Raw genomic sequence first — 18,521 nt, 5'->3', positions numbered from 1 at the left:
AGCTGCTTTGGCTTTCATAGGAAAGATACATTGAGAAGGTACTTGAAAGGTTCAATATGAAAGATGCAAAATATGTTATCTCTCCGCTTGCAGGCCATCACAAACTGAATTCAAAACAATGTCCTACAAGCAAGAAGGAGAAAGAAGAAATGAGGAAAGTACCTTACCAGTCTGCTGTGGGCAGTTTGATGTATGCCATGGTATGCACTAGGCCTAACATTGCCTATGTAGTTGGAGTTGTTAGCCGGTTCATGACAAATCCAGGTAAAGCTCACTGGGAAGCAGTGAAGTGGATTCTCATGTATCTCAAGGGAACTTCTACATCTTGTTTATGCTGTGATCATGTATTGCAGGGCTATACAGATGCAGATTATGCAGGTGACAAGGATCATAGGAAGTCCATGTCTGGATACCTGATGACTTATGCAGGGGGAGCAGTGTCATGGCAATCAAGATTGCAGAAATGTGTTTCTACATCAATTATAGAAGCTGAGTACATTGCAGCTGTTGATGCTGGAAAGGAAGTTTTGTGGATGAAGAACTTCTTGCAAGAGCTCGGCATGAAGCAAGAGAAGTATGTTTTGTTTTTGACAGTCATAGTGCTATTCATCTTGCCAAGAATTCAAGCTATCACTCTCGAACCAAGCACATTGATGTGAAGTACCATTGGATTCGAGATGTTGTGAGTTCCAGGTTGCTGAAACTTGAGAAGATCCATACCGACGACAATGGTTTAGATATGATGACCAAGATATTGCCAAATGAGAAGCTACAAGCATGTTGCAAGGTAGCGGGCATGGCAGTGCCCCCTCATGAGTCGGAGGGGGAGATTTGTTGGGATATCCTCCTCATGTGGGCCGTGAGAGGTGCAGAAGCCCACTACCCATTAGGGTTATGACCTAGGATCATTTTGGAATTTGCACATGAGTGGATGGGGATGCTTTACCCTCCATCCAGCAGCCACCATCAAGTGTGACGAAATTAGTTCATCCTCCAAGAGAGAAGAAGAGAGAAAACCAAGAGAGCAAGGGAAGAAGAGGAAGATTGAAGGAAGAAGAAAAGGGAGCTCCTCCCCAAGGTTGTGATGGTCCAGATTCACTACCTTGTCTCCTTCAAGCTTCGGTTCCACCATCTTTGGTGAGATTGTTCCAATCCCTAGTTCTTGAGCTCCAAATCTTGTTGTGTTCATCCAAGATTCAGAAATCTTGATGTATGAGATCCTCTAGTGCTATCTAGAGAAGAACTTATTATATCCCACCTTTGATAATAGTGGAAGAGGATTTGGGTGGCTTCGGCCCGTGGTTTTTCCCCTCAAGTTGGGGGGTTTTCCACGTAAAATCTGGTGTCTCTTTGTTGACGCTTGGTCCTGTCCAGAAACTTACTCCTACCACAAGACACTAGGATGAGGAGTGTCTTGCCTGCTGAGTAACATTTTTTCTATCTCCATATATGCTGCTGCATATGTTTCCTTCCGTGCTAAGCAACGATCTTTGAGTTAGTACATGATGTGGTGCTGAGATTGCTTTGTTTCCGCTACAGTTTTCAGTTAACCACAAGTGCATTTGTGTGCTAATTCCCAACAAAGTGTGCATCCAACCTGTATATCTTGCTGAATCAAATATCGATAGTGAGTCACGAATTGACATGAAAAACTCTCTTGAGATAATAGGGGTTAGACCTACCCCTCTCAATTTTTGGGAATTTTGGTTAAATGATGCCAAATCACTACTATCCTAAAAGATTAAGCCAAACCACAACCATCCAAACATGCTTAATCTTACAAAAGGTAAGGAAACTACAATTTCAGAGATGGCAATCCCAAGATATAAGCTACAATTTCAGAGATGCGAGTCAAGGATACTCAATAAATTTCAGAGATGCTGCAGATATATACTTTTATATTAAGATAAAAACAAGCATCTAGCAGTACTTTAGACATTTGTATAGCTGATTTGGTGTACGAGTAAGGGCACCCATCTGCCCCGCCGTCGCCACTGAGGAGAGGCAGGGACGAGGGCCGTCCGCCGCGGGAACCAAGGCCGAACGCCGCCGTGGGTCGGGGACGAGCGTCGTCCGCCGTGGGAGCCAGGACGAGCGTCGCCGCGAGCTGGGGAGCTAGCTGGACGAGCGCCACCGCGCCGCAGCGACCTCTTCTCAGGTACCCTCTCTCTCTCTTATTCCATTAGTGCAGAGGCGGAGCTAGCTGATCTCTGTCCTTAGTAGTGATTTTGTTATGCTTAGTAGTGATTTTTGTTGGGGCAAAGCTAGCTGATATCGCTATGCACGAGCTTTGCCCAGGCTCCTTGCGCTGTCTGGCTCCGCTATGATTAGTGCACTTGATCAGATGCAGGCAACAAAATTGAAATTGGTACTTGTATACTGGTAGAGCTAACCATAATGTACCTCCTGCTGTGGTATTTGATATAACTGGTTGTCCAGTCACTGGTATAATACTAATAGTGACAAACTATACTCTAAATAAATATGGAGACTTGCAGCACTACACTCTAAAAATATCAGTCAACACTACACTCTGAATAAATATGGAGACTTGCCGCGAGTTAAGTACTTCTGTGCGTCTCAATAAGACTATAATCTGCTAAGCTTTGTGGTTTCAACATAGGAACTACTTCTATTTTGAGTCAACACTACATTTCTGAATAAATATGGAGACTTGCAGCGAGTATTGTACTTCTATTTTCTCTGTTCACTACATCACAACAGTATACTGTTGGGGAACGTAGCAGAAATTCAAAAATTTTCCTACGTATCACCAAGATCTATCTATGGAGAGACCAGCAACGAGTAGAAAGGAGAGTGCATCTACATACCCTTGTAGATCGCTAAGCGGAAGCGTTCAAGTGAACGGGGTTGATGGAGTCGTACTCGTCGTGATTCAGATCACCGATGATCCTAGTGCCGAACGGACGGCACCTCCGCGTTCAACACACGTACAGCTCGACGATGTCTCCCACGCCTTGATCCAGCAAGGAGAGAGGGAGAGGTTGAGGAAGACTCCATCCAGCAGCAGCACAACGGCGTGGTGGTGATGGAGGAGCGTGGCAATCCTGCAGGGCTTCGCCAAGCACCTACGGGAGAGGAGGAGGTGTCACGGGAGGGAGGGAGGCGCCAAGGGCTCAGGTATGGATGCCCTCCCTCCCCTCCACTATATATAGGGGCAGGGGAGAGGGGGGAGGCGCAGCCTTGCCCCTCCTCCAAGGAAGGGGTGCGGCTAAGGAGGGGGGAGGAGTCCATCCTCCCCAAGGCACCTCGGAGGTGCCTTCCCCCTTTAGGACTCTCCCCTTTTTCCTATATCTTGGCGCATGGGCCTCTAGGGGCTGGTGCCCTTGGCCCATGTAGGCCAAGGCGCACCCCCTACAGCCCATGTGGCCCCCCGGGGCAGGTGGCCCCACCCGGTGGGCCCCCGGGACCCTTCCGGTGGTCCCGGTACAATACCGATGACCCCGAAACTTGTCCCGATGGCCGAAACAGGACTTCCTATATATAAATCTTTACCTCCGGACCATTCCGGAACTCCTCGTGACGTCCGGGATCTCATCCGGGACTCCGAACAACATTCGGTAACCACATACAAACTTCCTTTATAACCCTAGCGTCATCGAACCTTAAGTGTGTAGACCCTACGGGTTCGGGAGACATGCAGACATGACCGAGATGTTCTCCGGTCAATAACCAACAGCGGGATCTGGATACCCATGTTGGCTCCCACATGTTCCACGATGATCTCATCGGATGAACCACGATGTCAAGGACTCAATCGATCCCGTATACAATTCCCTTTGTCTAGCGGTATGGTACTTGCCCGAGATTCGATCGTCGGTATACCGATACCTTGTTCAATCTCGTTACCGGCAAGTCTCTTTACTCGTTCCGTAACACATCATCCCGTGATCAACCCCTTGGTCACATTGTGCACATTATGATGATGTCCTACCGAGTGGGCCCAGAGATACCTCTCCGTTTACACGGAGTGACAAAATCCCAATCTCGATTCGTGCCAACCCAACAGACACTTTCAGAGATACCCGTAGTGTACCTTTATAGCCACCCAGTTACGTTGTGACGTTTGGCACACCCAAAGCACTCCTACGGTATCCGGGAGTTGCACAATCTCATGGTCTAAGGAAATGATACTTGACATTAGAAAAGCTTTAGCATACGAACTACATGATCTTGTGCTAGGCTTAGGATTGGGTCTTGTCCATCACATCATTCTCCTAATGATGTGATCCCGTTATCAACGACATCCAATGTCCATGGTCAGGAAACCGTAACCATCTATTGATTAACGAGCTAGTCAACTAGAGGCTTACTAGGGACATGGTGTTGTCTATGTATCCACACATGTATCTGAGTTTCCTATCAATACAATTCTAGCATGGATAATAAACGATTATCATGAACAAGGAAATATAATAATAATCAATTTATTATTGCCTCTAGGGCATATTTCCAACAGTCTCCCACTTGCACTAGAGTCAATAATCTAGTTCACATCGATATGTGATTAACACTCAAGGTCACATCCCCATGTGACTAACACCCAAAGAGTTTACTAGAGTCAATAATCTAGTTCACATTTACCATGTGATTAACACTCGATGAGTTCTGGGTTTGATCATGTTATGCTTGTGAGAGAGGTTATAGTCAACGGGTCTGAACCTTTCAGATCCGTGTGTGCTTTACAAATCTCTATGTCATCTCCTAGATGCAGCTACCACGTTCTATTTGGAGCTATTCCAAATAACTGTTCTACTTGGAGCTATTCTAAATTGTTGCTCCATTATACGTATCCGGTATCTCTACTCAGAGCTATCCGGATAGGTGTTAAGCTTGCATCGACGTAACCCTTTACGACGAACTCTTTTACCACCTCCATAATTGAGAAAATTCCTTAGTCCACTAGTTACTAAGGATAACTTTGACCGCTGTCCTGTGATCCATTCTTGGATCACTCTTGTACCCCTTGACTGACTCATGGTAAAGCACACTTCAGGTGCGGTACACAGCATAGCATACTGTAGAGCCTATGTCTTAAGCATAGGGGACGACCTTCGTTCCTTTCTCTCTATTCTGCCATGGTCGAGCTTTAAGTCTTAACTTCATACCTTACAACTCAGGCAAGAACTCCTTCTTTGACTGATCCATCTTGAACACCTTCAAGATCACGTCAAGGCATGTGCTCATTTGAAAGTACTATTAAGCGTTTTGATCTATCCTTATAGATCTTGATGCTCAATGTTCAAGTAGCTTAATCCAGGTTTTCCATTGAAAACACTTTCCAAATAACCCTATATGCTTTCCAGAAATTCTACGTCATTTCTGATCATTAATATGTCAACAACATATACTCATCAGAAATTCTATAGTGCTCCCACTCACTTCTTTGGAAATACAAGTTTCTCATAAACTTTGTATACACCCAAAATCTTTGATCATCATCAAAGCATACATTCCAACTCCGAGATGCTCACTCCAGTCCTCAGAAGGATTGCTGGAGCTTTGCATACTTATTAGCATATTTCAGGATAGACAAAACCTTCCGGTTGTATCACATACAACCTTTCCTCAAGAATCGTCGAGGAAACAATGTTTTGACATCCTATCTGCAAGATTTCATAAATAATGCAGTAATTGCTAATATAATTCCAACAGACTCTTAGCATCGCTACGAGTGAGAAAGTCTCATCGTAGTCAACTCCTTGAACTTGTCGAAAAACATCTTAACGACAAGTCGAGCTTTCTCAATGGTGACACTTACCATCATTGTCTGTCTTCCTTTCAAAATCCATATGTACCTAACAGCCTTACGACCATCAAGTAGTTCTTCCAAAGTCTACACTTTGTTTTCATACATGGATCCTCTCTCGGGTTTTATGGCCTTGAGCCATTTATCGGAATCCGGGCCCACCATCGCTTCTCCATAGCTCGTAGGTTCATTGTTGTCTAGCAACATGACTTCCAAGACAGGATTACTGTACCACTCTGAAGTAGTACGTATCCTTGTCACCCTACGAGGTTCGGTAGTGACTTGATCCGAACTTCATGATCACTATCATAAGCTTCCACTTCAATTGGTGTAGGTGCCACAGGAACAACTTCCTGTGCCCTGCTACACACTTGTTGAAGTGACGGTTCAATAACCTCATCAAGTCTCCACCATCCTCCCACTCAATTCTTTCGAGAGAAACCTTTCCTCGAGAAAGGACCCGATTCAAGAAACAATCCATATTGCTTTCGGATCTGAATTAGGAGGTATACCCAACTGTTTTGGGTGTCCTATGAAGATGTATTTTATCCGCTTTGGGTTCGAGCTTAATCCTGAAACTTTTTCACATAAGCGTCGCAGCCCCAAACCTTTAAGAAACGACAACTTAGGTTTCTCTAAACCATAATTCATACGGTGTCATCTCATCGGAATTACGTGGTGCCCTATTTAAAGTGAATGTGGTTGTCTTTAATGCCTAACCCATAAACTATAGTGGTAGTTCGATAAGAGACATCATGGTATGCATCATATCCAATAGGGTGCAACTATGATGTTCGGACACACCATCACACTATGGTGTTCCAGGCGGTATTAATTGTGAAACAATTTCCACAATGTCTTAATTGTGTGCCAAAACTCGTAACTCAGATATTCATCTCTATGATCATATCATAGACATTTTATCCTCTTGTCACAATGATCTTCTACTTCACTCTGAAATTACTTGAACCATTCAATAATTCAGACTTGTGTTTCATCAAGGTAAATATTCTCAACATCTACTCGAATCATCTGTGAAGTAAGAACATAACGATATTCACTGCATGCCTCAGCACTCATTGGACTGCACACATCAAAATGTGTTACTTCCAACAAGTTGCTATCTTGTTCCATCTTACTGAAAACGAGGCTTTTCAGTCATCTTGCCCATGTGGTATGATTTGCATGTCCCAAGTGATTCAAAATCAAGTGAGTCAAAACGGTCCATTTGCATGGAGTTTCTTCATGCATATACACCAATAGACATGGTTCGCATGTCTCAAACTTTTCAAAAATGAGTGAGTCCAAAGATCCATCAATATGGACCTTCTTCATGCGTTTTAAACCAATATGACTTACATGGCAGTGCCACCAGTAAGTGGTACTATCATTACTATCTTTTGGCATGAAAATGTGTATCACTACGATCGAGATTCAATCAACCATTCAGGTTTAATGCTAATCTTGATGGTAGAGGGAGCGTGCGATGTTTGATTACATCAAACTTGGAAACACTTCCAACATATATCGTCAGCTCACTTTTAGCTAGTCTCCGTTTATTCCGTAGCCTTTTGTTTCGAGTTACTAACACTTAGCAACCGAACCGGTATCTAATACCCTGGTGCTACTAGGAGTACTAGCAAAGTACACATTAACACAATGTATATCCAATATACTTCTATCGACCTTGCCAGCCTTCTTATCTACCAAGTATCTAGGGTAATTCTGCTCTAGTGGTTGTTCCCCTTATTACAGAAGCACTTAGTCTCGGGTTTGGGTTTTACCTTGGGTTTCTTCACTAGAGCAGCAGCTGATTTGCCGTTTCATGAAGTATCCCTTCTTGCCCTTGCCCTTCTTGAAACTAGTGGTTTCACCAACCATCAACAATTGATGCTCCTTCTTGATTTCTACTTTCGCGGTGTCAAACATCGCGAATACCTCAAGGATCATCATATCTATCCCTGATATGTTATAGTTCATCACGAAGCTCTAACAGCTTGGTGGCAATGACTTTGGAGAACCATCACTGTCTTATCTGGAAGATCAACTCCCACTCGATTCAAATGATTGTTGTACTCAGACAATCTGAGCACAAGCTCAACAATTGAGCTTTTCTCCTTAGTTTGCAGGTTAAGAAAGTCATCGGAGGTCTTATACCTCTTGACATGGGCACGAGCCTGAAATCCCAATTTCAGCCCTCAAAACATCTCATATGTTTCGCGATGTTTCAAAAACGTCTTTGGTGCCTCAACTCTAAACCGTTTAACTGAACTATCACGTAGTTATCAAAACGTGTATGTCAGATGTTCGCAACAACCACAGACAACGTTCGAGGTTCAGCACACTGAGCGGTGCATTAAGGACATAAGCCTTCTATGAAGCAATGAGGACAATCCTCAGTTTACGGACCTAGTCCGCATAATTGCTACTATCAACTTTCAACTAATTTTTCTCTAGGAACATATCTAAACAGTAGAACTATAGCGTGAGCTACGACATAATTTGCAAAAACCTTTTGACTATGTTCAGGATAATTAAGTTCATCTTATGAACTCCCACTCAGATAGACATCCCTCTAGTCATCTAAGTGATTACATGATCCGAGTCAAACTAGGCCGTGTCCGATCATCACGTGAGACGGACTAGTCATCATCGGTGAACATCTTCATGTTGATCGTATCTTCTATACGACTCATGCTCGACCTTTCGGTCTCCGTGTTCCGAGGCCATGTCTGTACATGCTAGGCTCGTCAAGTTAACCCTAAGTGTTTCGCGTGTGTTCCGAGGCCATGTCTGTACATGCTAGGCTCGTCAACACCCGTTGTATTTGAACGTCTGAATAAAACACCCGATCATCACGTGATGTTTTGAAACAGCGAACTGTCGCAACGGTGCACAGTTAGGGGAGAACACTTCTTGAAATTGTTGTAAGGGATCATCTTATTTACTACCGTCGTTCTAAGCAAATAAGATGTATAAACATGATAAACATCACATGCAATCAAATAGTGACATGATATGGCCATCATCACTTTGCTCCTTTTGATCTCCATCTTCGGGGCTCCATGATCATCATCGTCACCGGCATGACACCATGATCTCCATCATCATGATCTCCATCATCGTGTCTTCATGAAGTTGCCTCGCCAACTATTACTTCTACTACTATGGCTAACGGTTAGCAATAAAGTAAAGTAATTACATGACGTTTAAGTTGACACGCAGGTCACAAATAAATAAAGACAACTCCTATGGCTCCTGCCGGTTGTCATACTCATCGACATGCAAGTCGTGATTCCTATTACAAGAACATGATCAATCTCATACATCACATATATCATTCATCACATCCTTTTGGCCATATCACATCACATAGCATACCCTGCAAAAACAAGTTAGACGTCCTCTAATTGTTGTTTGCATGTTTTACGTGGCTGCTATGGGTTTCTAGCAAGAACGTTTCTTACCTACGCATGAACCACAACGTGATATGCCAATTGCTATTTACCCTTCATAAGGACCCTTTTCATCGAATCCGATCCGACTAAAGTGGGAGAGACAGACACCCGCCAGCCACCTTATGCAACTAGTGCATGTTTGTCGGTGGAACCGGTCTCACGTAAGCGTACGTGTAAGGTTGGTCCGGGCCGCTTCATCCCACGATGCCGCCGAATCAAGATAAGACTAGTAACGGCAAGCATATTGAACAATATCGACGCCCACAACTACTTTGTGTTCTACTCGTGCAAAGAATCTACGCAATAGACCTAGCTCATGATGCCACTGTTGGGGAACGTAGCAGAAATTCAAAAATTTTCCTACGTATCACCAAGATCTATCTATGGAGAGACCAGCAACGAGTAGAAAGGAGAGTGCATCTACATACCCTTGTAGATCGCTAAGCGGAAGCGTTCAAGTGAACGGGGTTGATGGAGTCGTACTCGTCGTGATTCAGATCACCGATGATCCTAGTGCCGAACGGACGGCACCTCCGCGTTCAACACACGTACAGCTCGACGATGTCTCCCACGCCTTGATCCAGCAAGGAGAGAGGGAGAGGTTGAGGAAGACTCCATCCAGCAGCAGCACAACGGCGTGGTGGTGATGGAGGAGCGTGGCAATCCTGCAGGGCTTCGCCAAGCACCTACGGGAGAGGAGGAGGTGTCACGGGAGGGAGGGAGGCGCCAAGGGCTCAGGTATGGATGCCCTCCCTCCCCTCCACTATATATAGGGGCAGGGGAGAGGGGGGAGGCGCAGCCTTGCCCCTTCCTCCAAGGAAGGGGTGCGGCTAAGGAGGGGGGAGGAGTCCATCCTCCCCAAGGCACCTCGGAGGTGCCTTCCCCCTTTAGGACTCTCCCCTTTTTCCTATATCTTGGCGCATGGGCCTCTAGGGGCTGGTGCCCTTGGCCCATGTAGGCCAAGGCGCACCCCCTACAGCCCATGTGGCCCCCCGGGGCAGGTGGCCCCACCCGGTGGGCCCCCGGGACCCTTCCGGTGGTCCCGGTACAATACCGATGACCCCGAAACTTGTCCCGATGGCCGAAACAGGACTTCCTATATATAAATCTTTACCTCCGGACCATTCCGGAACTCCTCGTGACGTCCGGGATCTCATCCGGGACTCCGAACAACATTCGGTAACCACATACAAACTTCCTTTATAACCCTAGCGTCATCGAACCTTAAGTGTGTAGACCCTACGGGTTCGGGAGACATGCAGACATGACCGAGATGTTCTCCGGTCAATAACCAACAGCGGGATCTGGATACCCATGTTGGCTCCCACATGTTCCACGATGATCTCATCGGATGAACCACGATGTCAAGGACTCAATCAATCCCGTATACAATTCCCTTTGTCTAGCGGTATGGTACTTGCCCGAGATTCGATCGTCGGTATACCGATACCTTGTTCAATCTCGTTACCGGCAAGTCTCTTTACTCGTTCCGTAACACATCATCCCGTGATCAACCCCTTGGTCACATTGTGCACATTATGATGATGTCCTACCGAGTGGGCCCAGAGATACCTCTCCGTTTACACGGAGTGACAAAATCCCAATCTCGATTCGTGCCAACCCAACAGACACTTTCAGAGATACCCGTAGTGTACCTTTATAGCCACCCAGTTACGTTGTGACGTTTGGCACACCCAAAGCACTCCTACGGTATCCGGGAGTTGCACAATCTCATGGTCTAAGGAAATGATACTTGACATTAGAAAAGCTTTAGCATACGAACTACATGATCTTGTGCTAGGCTTAGGATTGGGTCTTGTCCATCACATCATTCTCCTAATGATGTGATCCCGTTATCAACGACATCCAATGTCCATGGTCAGGAAACCATAACCATCTATTGATTAACGAGCTAGTCAACTAGAGGCTTACTAGGGACATGGTGTTGTCTATGTATCCACACATGTATCTGAGTTTCCTATCAATACAATTCTAGCATGGATAATAAACGATTATCATGAACAAGGAAATATAATAATAATCAATTTATTATTGCCTCTAGGGCATATTTCCAACATATACTTCTATAATTCATAACTTTTGTCAGCAATAAATATGGAATTTGGCAGAATCGTGCGTTGTGCGATGGGATCGATTGGCAACAGGATACCCGAAGTTGGTATGTGGTTCAGAAATTCGGATGAGGCTTGGGAGTTCTGCGTGCAATATGGAGGTCACATAGGCTTTGATGTGAGGAAAAGAAATACCATCAAAAGCAGAACTGATGGAACAATCACTTCATGTAGGTTTGTTTGTTCCAATGAAGGCATTCGAAGGAAAAATCAAATAGATCACGAGCCAAAGCGCATTAGAGCTGAAACAAGAACCAATTGTAAAGTTTGGATGATTGTTTCATTTGATCGAGTGGCCAAATTTTTTGAAGTCACCGAAGTTGATTTGGAACACAATCACCTCCTTCAATTGCCACAAACCTGTCACTTGTTGGCATCAGAAAGGAAGATTTCTGATGTGCAAGCTTTAGAGATAGAAACAACCGATGATTCTGGAATTATGCCAAAAGCTTCACATGATTCCTTTGCCTGCTCGTGTTGCCTTCATGTCCTCTTGTTCCATCTTCTGGAACTTCTATTTTGTCGACCACAATGAACAAATGAACTTCTAGTTCTCAACTTCAGGCCAGTTCTTGCTGCAACTCAAAATCTCCGATGATTACTCTAAGCGCGGGTGCATTCTAACAAAAGACCGGCTCGTCTTATTGTTCAGATCCATTCAACTGCAGCAGAGGAGGATCTGGAGGGGCTTCTTTCCTATTATACGTAGTATGGCGGTGGTGCCTTGGGCAATTCTGGTGGTGATCTCTTGAGTCGACAGACATTATCGCAGATGATCCATAAGTATGTGGATACGGTCGATGGAGAAATTACAGTTTTGTCTAAACATCTATGAGCATGTTGCTCTAATTTGACAATGAAAGTGTTGTAATCTGTATCATTTATTCAGTGACCTTAAACTTTTATATGACAAAGACGTTAGTGCAGGCATCTGAATACAATTTTGTAAGTGCCATTCTCCAGGAATCTGAATTCCATTTTTTAAAATTAAACTTTAATGTGCGAGTTTCTATGGACAGTCCGAGAAAGAATAAAATGAAGATCAAAGCAGGTTCCAGCATCTTTAATAGCATTTTTTCCCTTTTCGTGGTCAATATTATCTTTTCCTAACATGGTTCACTAATCACAAACTGTTCCTTAAGCAAAGACACTTGTTTCACAGTATAATACTGAGCTATGCCCACTAGAAAACCATTTATTAATGAGTCTGGGCTGAAAAATTGTGAAGTCTGAATGTTTTTGCCTTGGGAAACTGCTGTCTGTTGGATGCAGGCTGGGCGGTGGATGGGAGGCCGCGAGGCACACGGTGACGATGACAAGTAGTCCTGGCCATGGGAAGCCGGGCCCGGCCGGCCCGGCCCGAAAAAGCCCGACCTGGCCCGGCCCGACGCTGCCCCCGGGCAGGGCTCGGGCCTAGTTTTTGAGCCCGAAGGCCGGGCCGGGCCCGGACCCGTTGTTTTTCCATTTTCCTGAAGGTCGGGCCGGGCCGGCCTGAAACCCAACAGGCTTTTACGTGCTTGGGCCGGGCCCGGGCCTTGGTTTTTTGTGTCGGGCTTGGCTAGGCCCGGCCCGAAGCCCGGCCCGTTCCGAGGTTTGGCCAGGTATACTGACAAGCCTGATCTCTATCCACGGATCTGGGGCTGGGACTCGCTTTCTCTCGCTCTCGCTCTCGCTCTCGCTCTAGATCTGGGCCTAGGGTTCCACGCCGCCGCCGGTCGCTCCTCCTCGTCGCGGCTAGCTCCGGCCACATGGACGGGGGGTAGAAGCCCATCTTCCTCCGCTCCTCCCGTCCTCCGGCCACCACGACTTGCCACGCGCCACGGCAGCGCGGCCAGCGGCTCCATGACGCAGGCAGCAGTAGTCTAGTGGCAATTGCTGTTCAAAAGAGCATGAAACTGTTCTTAATTTATGTCTGGATTTTTCGCCACTGTTCTCACAGGATTGCTTCTCATCATGTATTCTCAGCAGGAAGCAGCCGGCGGCGGCGAGTGGCGAAGTGGGTGGAACATGGAACTATGGCTCAACCGTTTTGTCCGCATTGTTGCTCTGCTGGAAAGGGCGGGCAACTTCTTTGGTGCGCTGGATTTCATCTTGGCAACCACGATGGTAGTCGGAGGATTTTCAGACTACCTGGACCGGGATTTCTGGTACACCACAACCATTGTCTTTTTCGAAGGATGCAGGTGCGTCCCTTCAATTTCTGCCAGTGTTTTAATTTTTTCGCTACAAGACTTGATATCCCCCGTCCTCACTCAAAACAGGATATTCAGTCGACAAACAAGAACAGACGATCACATTATGTTCAAGGCAATAGGCAGTATTCAGTTTAAACGTGTAAATCTTGGGAATAACAGTGGTTCCTTGTATTTTGCAAATGCCGTGATGATGCTAGTATCTCTATATCTATTGGCTTATGCTCCCATTGCTATGATGCTTTTCTCCTCTACTGCATGGAGAATGTCTTATGCACTGACTGTGATATTGGTATCTCTGCTGATGGTTTATAACGGCTGGTTTTATAAGCTGGTTGGTCATGCAAGCAAAAGAGAGAGTATATACTATTTCAATTCTCTGCCCCGGCCGCTCTTCTGTTGAGTAAGGTGTTACTCCATATTTCAGTAGGACATTGGTACTTTGATCATACGGACTACACGGCCATTGCTTTCTGGTTTATCTTGTATCTTGTTGCGAGGTTTGGGTCACCGGTTAACTGTCTACTTAATAAAGCGGGAGCAAAGGGACTTCGTTCCCTGCTGCTAATGGCAGTAATATGCGAAGCGATGGATGAAGATATACGTACAATCTTGTTTGTGCTGGGTGGGATTTTTGTGGTAGGTTCCATACAAACTCAACTTGCTTCAATACAGATCATTGTATCATATTGTTATCTTGTCAGTGGTATTGAAGTGAATGGTAGTGCCAACAAAAATGTGAAGCCTGCACTGAAGATGGTGTACGGCCCTAGCTTTGACTCAAGGGATACTGTATATGGCAGCATGTGGTTTAGAATCTTTTTCATTTCTGCTCCGTAAAACAATTGCTCTTACCTATGGCCTGACAGATATTTCTGGGATGAGCGCACTTGACCTCTACTATGAGCATTGCTATGCAACATTTCTGCACAAGAGCATATTGGACAGCACACAGAAGAGGAGCCTTGTCAGATTTGCTATTGAGTCTTTGAAACCAGAAGCCTGACACCACAAGAAATGTGCTGCTGTTCGAATATTGAACTCAGTTCTTCAGAAGCAAAAGGCTTCCAGTTCTGAATCCGACATCCTTTCCCTAATCACAACCTCAAACAATGCAGTGATGACTTTAATCAATATTTTGGGATGGCAATTCCCTCAGTATGATGATCTGAGGCTACGTGCCGCAAAGGTTGTTGTTTGCATAGCTCCATATCTACATATAAACGAGTTCCCTGCTCTCTTGCAGCTCGTTTTATCACTTGTTGATTCTCAAGTGGTCAGTGGAGGCATGACGAGCAATCAGCAAATAATCGGTAATGGTAGACAGAAAAGGAGGACCGCAGACATTGAGGGAGGGAACAGGCCAGAAGCTCTGGTTTGCAAACTGTGGCAGCACTTCCAAATATTGAAGTCAGTTCCACACGCGGATTCAGAGGATACAGGCTCTCTGTCAGCACTTGGATTGAACATACTAAATGGTCTTTCGCAGAATGTTCAGAATTTTTCGGAGGAGTTCTTGAGAGCAACAGAGGTCCTCATACGTTGCTTTCCTGGTCCGACAGTAGCGCAGCGAGAAGAGTTCATAACTTCATGGTTGAAATTAATAGCCAAACTTTCAGGGGTAAAGGGGGAAGTCGGTGTAAAACTGCGTCAAGGGCTTACGGAGGGCAACTTTTTAATACTTAACTTCGTCGAGGTCTTGGAGCTGGAGGGAAGCTCCAGCTACGTTGAACACACAAAGCTGGTGTTTCAGATCATTGCAAATGTCTCCATTGCGATGAAGACAAGGAACAAGATTGGGTCAGTCCCAATGGTAATTAGCAAGTTGTTGAAAGAGTTTATTGGGGAGGAATCCCAACCACTAAGGGCAGAGGCAGGTGCTGCCCTCGCCATGCTGGCATTAGAAAGCCCTCAGACCTGCTATGACATACTCACGAAAGCAGGTAATAAGATTGTAGTTGATCTTACCTTCAAGATCCAGAAAGGTCAATATGTATACCCAGCTGCAAGGCTATTATATAGCCTCTGCAAACACAATGGAATCAATGTCGAGTCATGAATGTTTTCTTGATTACCTGATGACGACGTTGGCAGCGGTAAGTTATTTTTGGTTTCATTTTCTGTCTTTTTTGTTTTGTGATGTTAGTTCAGCCATTTCATTCTGCGCTACTTGACTTTGCAATCGCTAATTATTTTCATTGCCATGGAATAAAAAGCTACAAGGAATCATGAAGTAGAAACTACGTCACCTGAAATTTGCAGTGCGCTTTATGTGCAGGTGTTGGGCTGGATAAATGATGTGGAGGGCAAGGAGATGGCGGCCCTAATTGGCCTAGCTTCAGAAACTTTTAACGCCATGCCTGCTGAAGGAATCGCACTTGTTCTTGACTCATCAGATGGGGCGTTTGTGAAGAAGATGGTGCAAGAGCTTTATGCCTGCAGTAAAGCCAGCCCAGAAGAATTTGCAGGTATGCGAAGGATGTTTTTTTTTTGAGGTAATAGCACCCCAGGTCCTTGTAGGTAAAATACAAAGCAGCAGCTGAATTTACTATCATCCATAACATGCAGCAGATCAGATGCATACTTGACTGCATCCTCTGCCCGGGTGTGCCCGGCGCGGAGGATCACTACAACCTGATACATACATACAGTACAGTAAAAGCAGCTAGAACAAAACGATCCACAAAATGTATACATACTCTGCTGGGGGTTATGAAAAAAGAGAATATGCTCTGGGTGCAGGATCTTCAAATTAACTTCAATTGGTTGCACTTTTTTTTGAGGGAAAGCCTTCATGGCGATAGTAAAGTACATCTCTTTTTGCAGGTATGGGAAGGGTGTTGGTTGAGCTCACAACATCTGTAGTGAAGTCGAGCCCACGGTACAGTATGCACTTCAAGGCAACTGGGACAATTGTTGTACTTACTAGGTTGGAACAGTGTTTATGGATGCTGGTTCCAGAGGAGCAGGGCGCAATGCGTGTCAGGCTGGCCGAAGCAAAGGCCTTGATTGAGGCTGATCAACATGGTGACGATGAGATCTTGTCGGAGGGTGTCAGGCTGGCCGAAGCAAAGGCCTTGATTGAGGCTGATCAACATGGTGACGATGATATCTTGTCGGAGGGTTAGTATAGTATTTGTCCACGGTTGCAAGAACTAGGCAGTCCGACTTGTTTCTTTGCTATTATCAGACCAGCAATGATGAGATCTTGTTGGCGGGTTAGTATAGTATTCGTCCACGGTTGCAAAAACTTGTTTCTTTGCTATTATCAGACCAACAAAATGTACATGGTGATCATGATGAGATCTTGTTGGTGGGTTAGTATAGTATTTGTCCACGGTTGCATGCAAGAACTAGGGATCCGAGGTGGTGACCGTGAGGCTGGCATGCACAGAGCGCGCTCTGTGCAGCGCCCGTGCCCTGCCCACACGGCACAGCCCAACCGCGTGCAGCCCCTCCCTTACTCCCCCAAGCCTCTCCCCACGCCTGGCCCAGCCTCGCCGTGGCTAGGCCCCTTCCGTCGAGCACGGCCGTGGCTCCGACCTATGTGCGCCCGTGACCGTAGCAGCGTCGCGAGGCGCTAGGCCGACGCAGAAGCTCTTGGCCGCTTGCTGCAGTCCATACGAGACTTTAGAGAGCACTTGAAAAAACACACCGAGAAAACCAACTCCAAAATAAAAGCCAAATAATGCAAAAGTTTTTGTCAAAGCACACTTTATCATGATTTATTAGCTTAAGTGTTGTGGCATGAAAAATCAGGGTGTGACAACACTGATCCGGATGACTCTAAGTCACAAATCGGATATGTTTTTATATTGAATGGTGGAGCTATCATTTGGTGCAGTTCCAAGCAGAGTGTCGTGGTGGGATCTACGTGTGAAGCGGAGTACATAGCTGCTTCGGAAGCAGCAAATGAAGGAGTCTGGATGAAGGAGTTCATATCCGATCTAGGTGTAATACCTAGTGCATCGGGTCCGATGAAAATCTTTTGTGACAATACTGGAGCAATTGCCTTGGCGAAGGAATCCAGATTTCACAAGAAAACCGAACACATCAAGAGACGCTTCAAATCCATCCGCGATCAAGTCAAGGAGGGAGACATAGAGGTTTGCAAAATACATACGGATCTGAATGCTGCAGACCCTTGACTAAGCCTCTTACATGAGCAAAACATGATCAGCACCAAGACTCCATGGATGTTAGAATCATTACTATGTAATCTAGATTATTGACTCTAGTGCAAGTGGGAGACTGAAGGAAATATGCCCTAGAGGCAATAATAAAGTTGTTATTTATATTTCCTTATATCATGATAAATATTTATTATTCATGCTAGAATTGTATTAACCAGAAACTCAGTACATGTATGAATACATAGACAAAACAGAGTGTCCCTAGTATGCCTCTACTGGAGTAGCTCGTTAGTCAAAGATGGTTAAGTTTTCTGACCATAGACATGTGTTATGATTTGATAAACGGGATCACATCTTTAGAGAATGATGTGATGGATAAGACCCATCTGTTAGCTTAGCATAATGATCGTTTAGTTTTATTGCTATTGCTTTCTTCATGACTTATACATGTCCCTTTGACTATGAGATTATGCAACTCCCGAATACTGGAGGAACACCTTATGTCGTGGTTTTGTCACGGCAGATGTCCTCATGAAAGGACTTAGTCGTGGGGACATTGCTACGGGTTAGCTTGAAGGGGTTAAAGCGGACACAGGAACGCAAGAGAGTTTATACTAGTTCGACCCCTTCGATGAAGGTAAAAGCCTACGTCTAGTTGTGATGGAATTGATGGGGTTTTGATGACTAGGGAGCAAACAAGCTTCGCCTAGGTCTTGAGTTGTTGTCCGTTGTCCTTGAATCGCTGCTGGGTCGTCCCCTTATATACATGGGTGACACCCGTCGGTTTACAGAGTCCCGATATCGGCTCATAGATGTGTCCAATTCGGTCTCTACTA

The 18,521-nt window shown here is 45.3% G+C and overlaps 1 protein-coding gene across 2 annotated transcripts; it reads left to right on the top strand.

Annotated features, from left to right (window-relative positions):
- The first annotated feature begins 12,996 nt into the window (after positions 1-12,996).
- On the top strand, positions 12,997-16,889 carry LOC123132156 (uncharacterized). Of its 2 annotated transcripts, XR_006464516.1 has the most exons (5): positions 12,997-13,543; positions 13,622-14,191; positions 14,422-15,648; positions 15,831-16,020; positions 16,379-16,889. XR_006464516.1 is itself a non-coding variant. In XM_044551922.1 (4 exons), exons 2-4 carry the CDS (start codon positions 15,544-15,546, stop codon positions 16,678-16,680), a joined length of 597 nt encoding a protein of 198 aa, XP_044407857.1. In that variant the 5' UTR covers positions 12,997-13,543; positions 13,622-15,543; the 3' UTR covers positions 16,681-16,889. The 2 variants fall into 2 exon arrangements, 1 of the variants encoding a protein (XP_044407857.1); XM_044551922.1 differs by having other exon boundaries at positions 13,622-15,648.
- Positions 16,890-18,521: the final 1,632 nt, after the last annotated feature.

Source organism: Triticum aestivum, chromosome 6A (genome assembly GCF_018294505.1).
Source record: "Triticum aestivum cultivar Chinese Spring chromosome 6A, IWGSC CS RefSeq v2.1, whole genome shotgun sequence".
In the NCBI taxonomy this organism is placed as follows: domain Eukaryota; kingdom Viridiplantae; phylum Streptophyta; class Magnoliopsida; order Poales; family Poaceae; genus Triticum; species Triticum aestivum.
The sequence above is the reverse complement of the archived record's forward strand: the minus strand, read 5'-3'. Positions and strand labels throughout refer to the sequence as shown.

Coding starts and splice junctions, on each gene's coding strand:
- LOC123132156 (XM_044551922.1), top strand. CDS start 15,544: ATGTATACCCAGCTGCAAGGCTATTATATAGCCTCTGCAAACACAATG. Junction 15,649..15,830: donor TGATGACGACGTTGGCAGCG/GTAAGTTATTTT, acceptor CTTTATGTGCAG/GTGTTGGGCTGGATAAATGA. Junction 16,021..16,378: donor CAGCCCAGAAGAATTTGCAG/GTATGCGAAGGA, acceptor CTCTTTTTGCAG/GTATGGGAAGGGTGTTGGTT.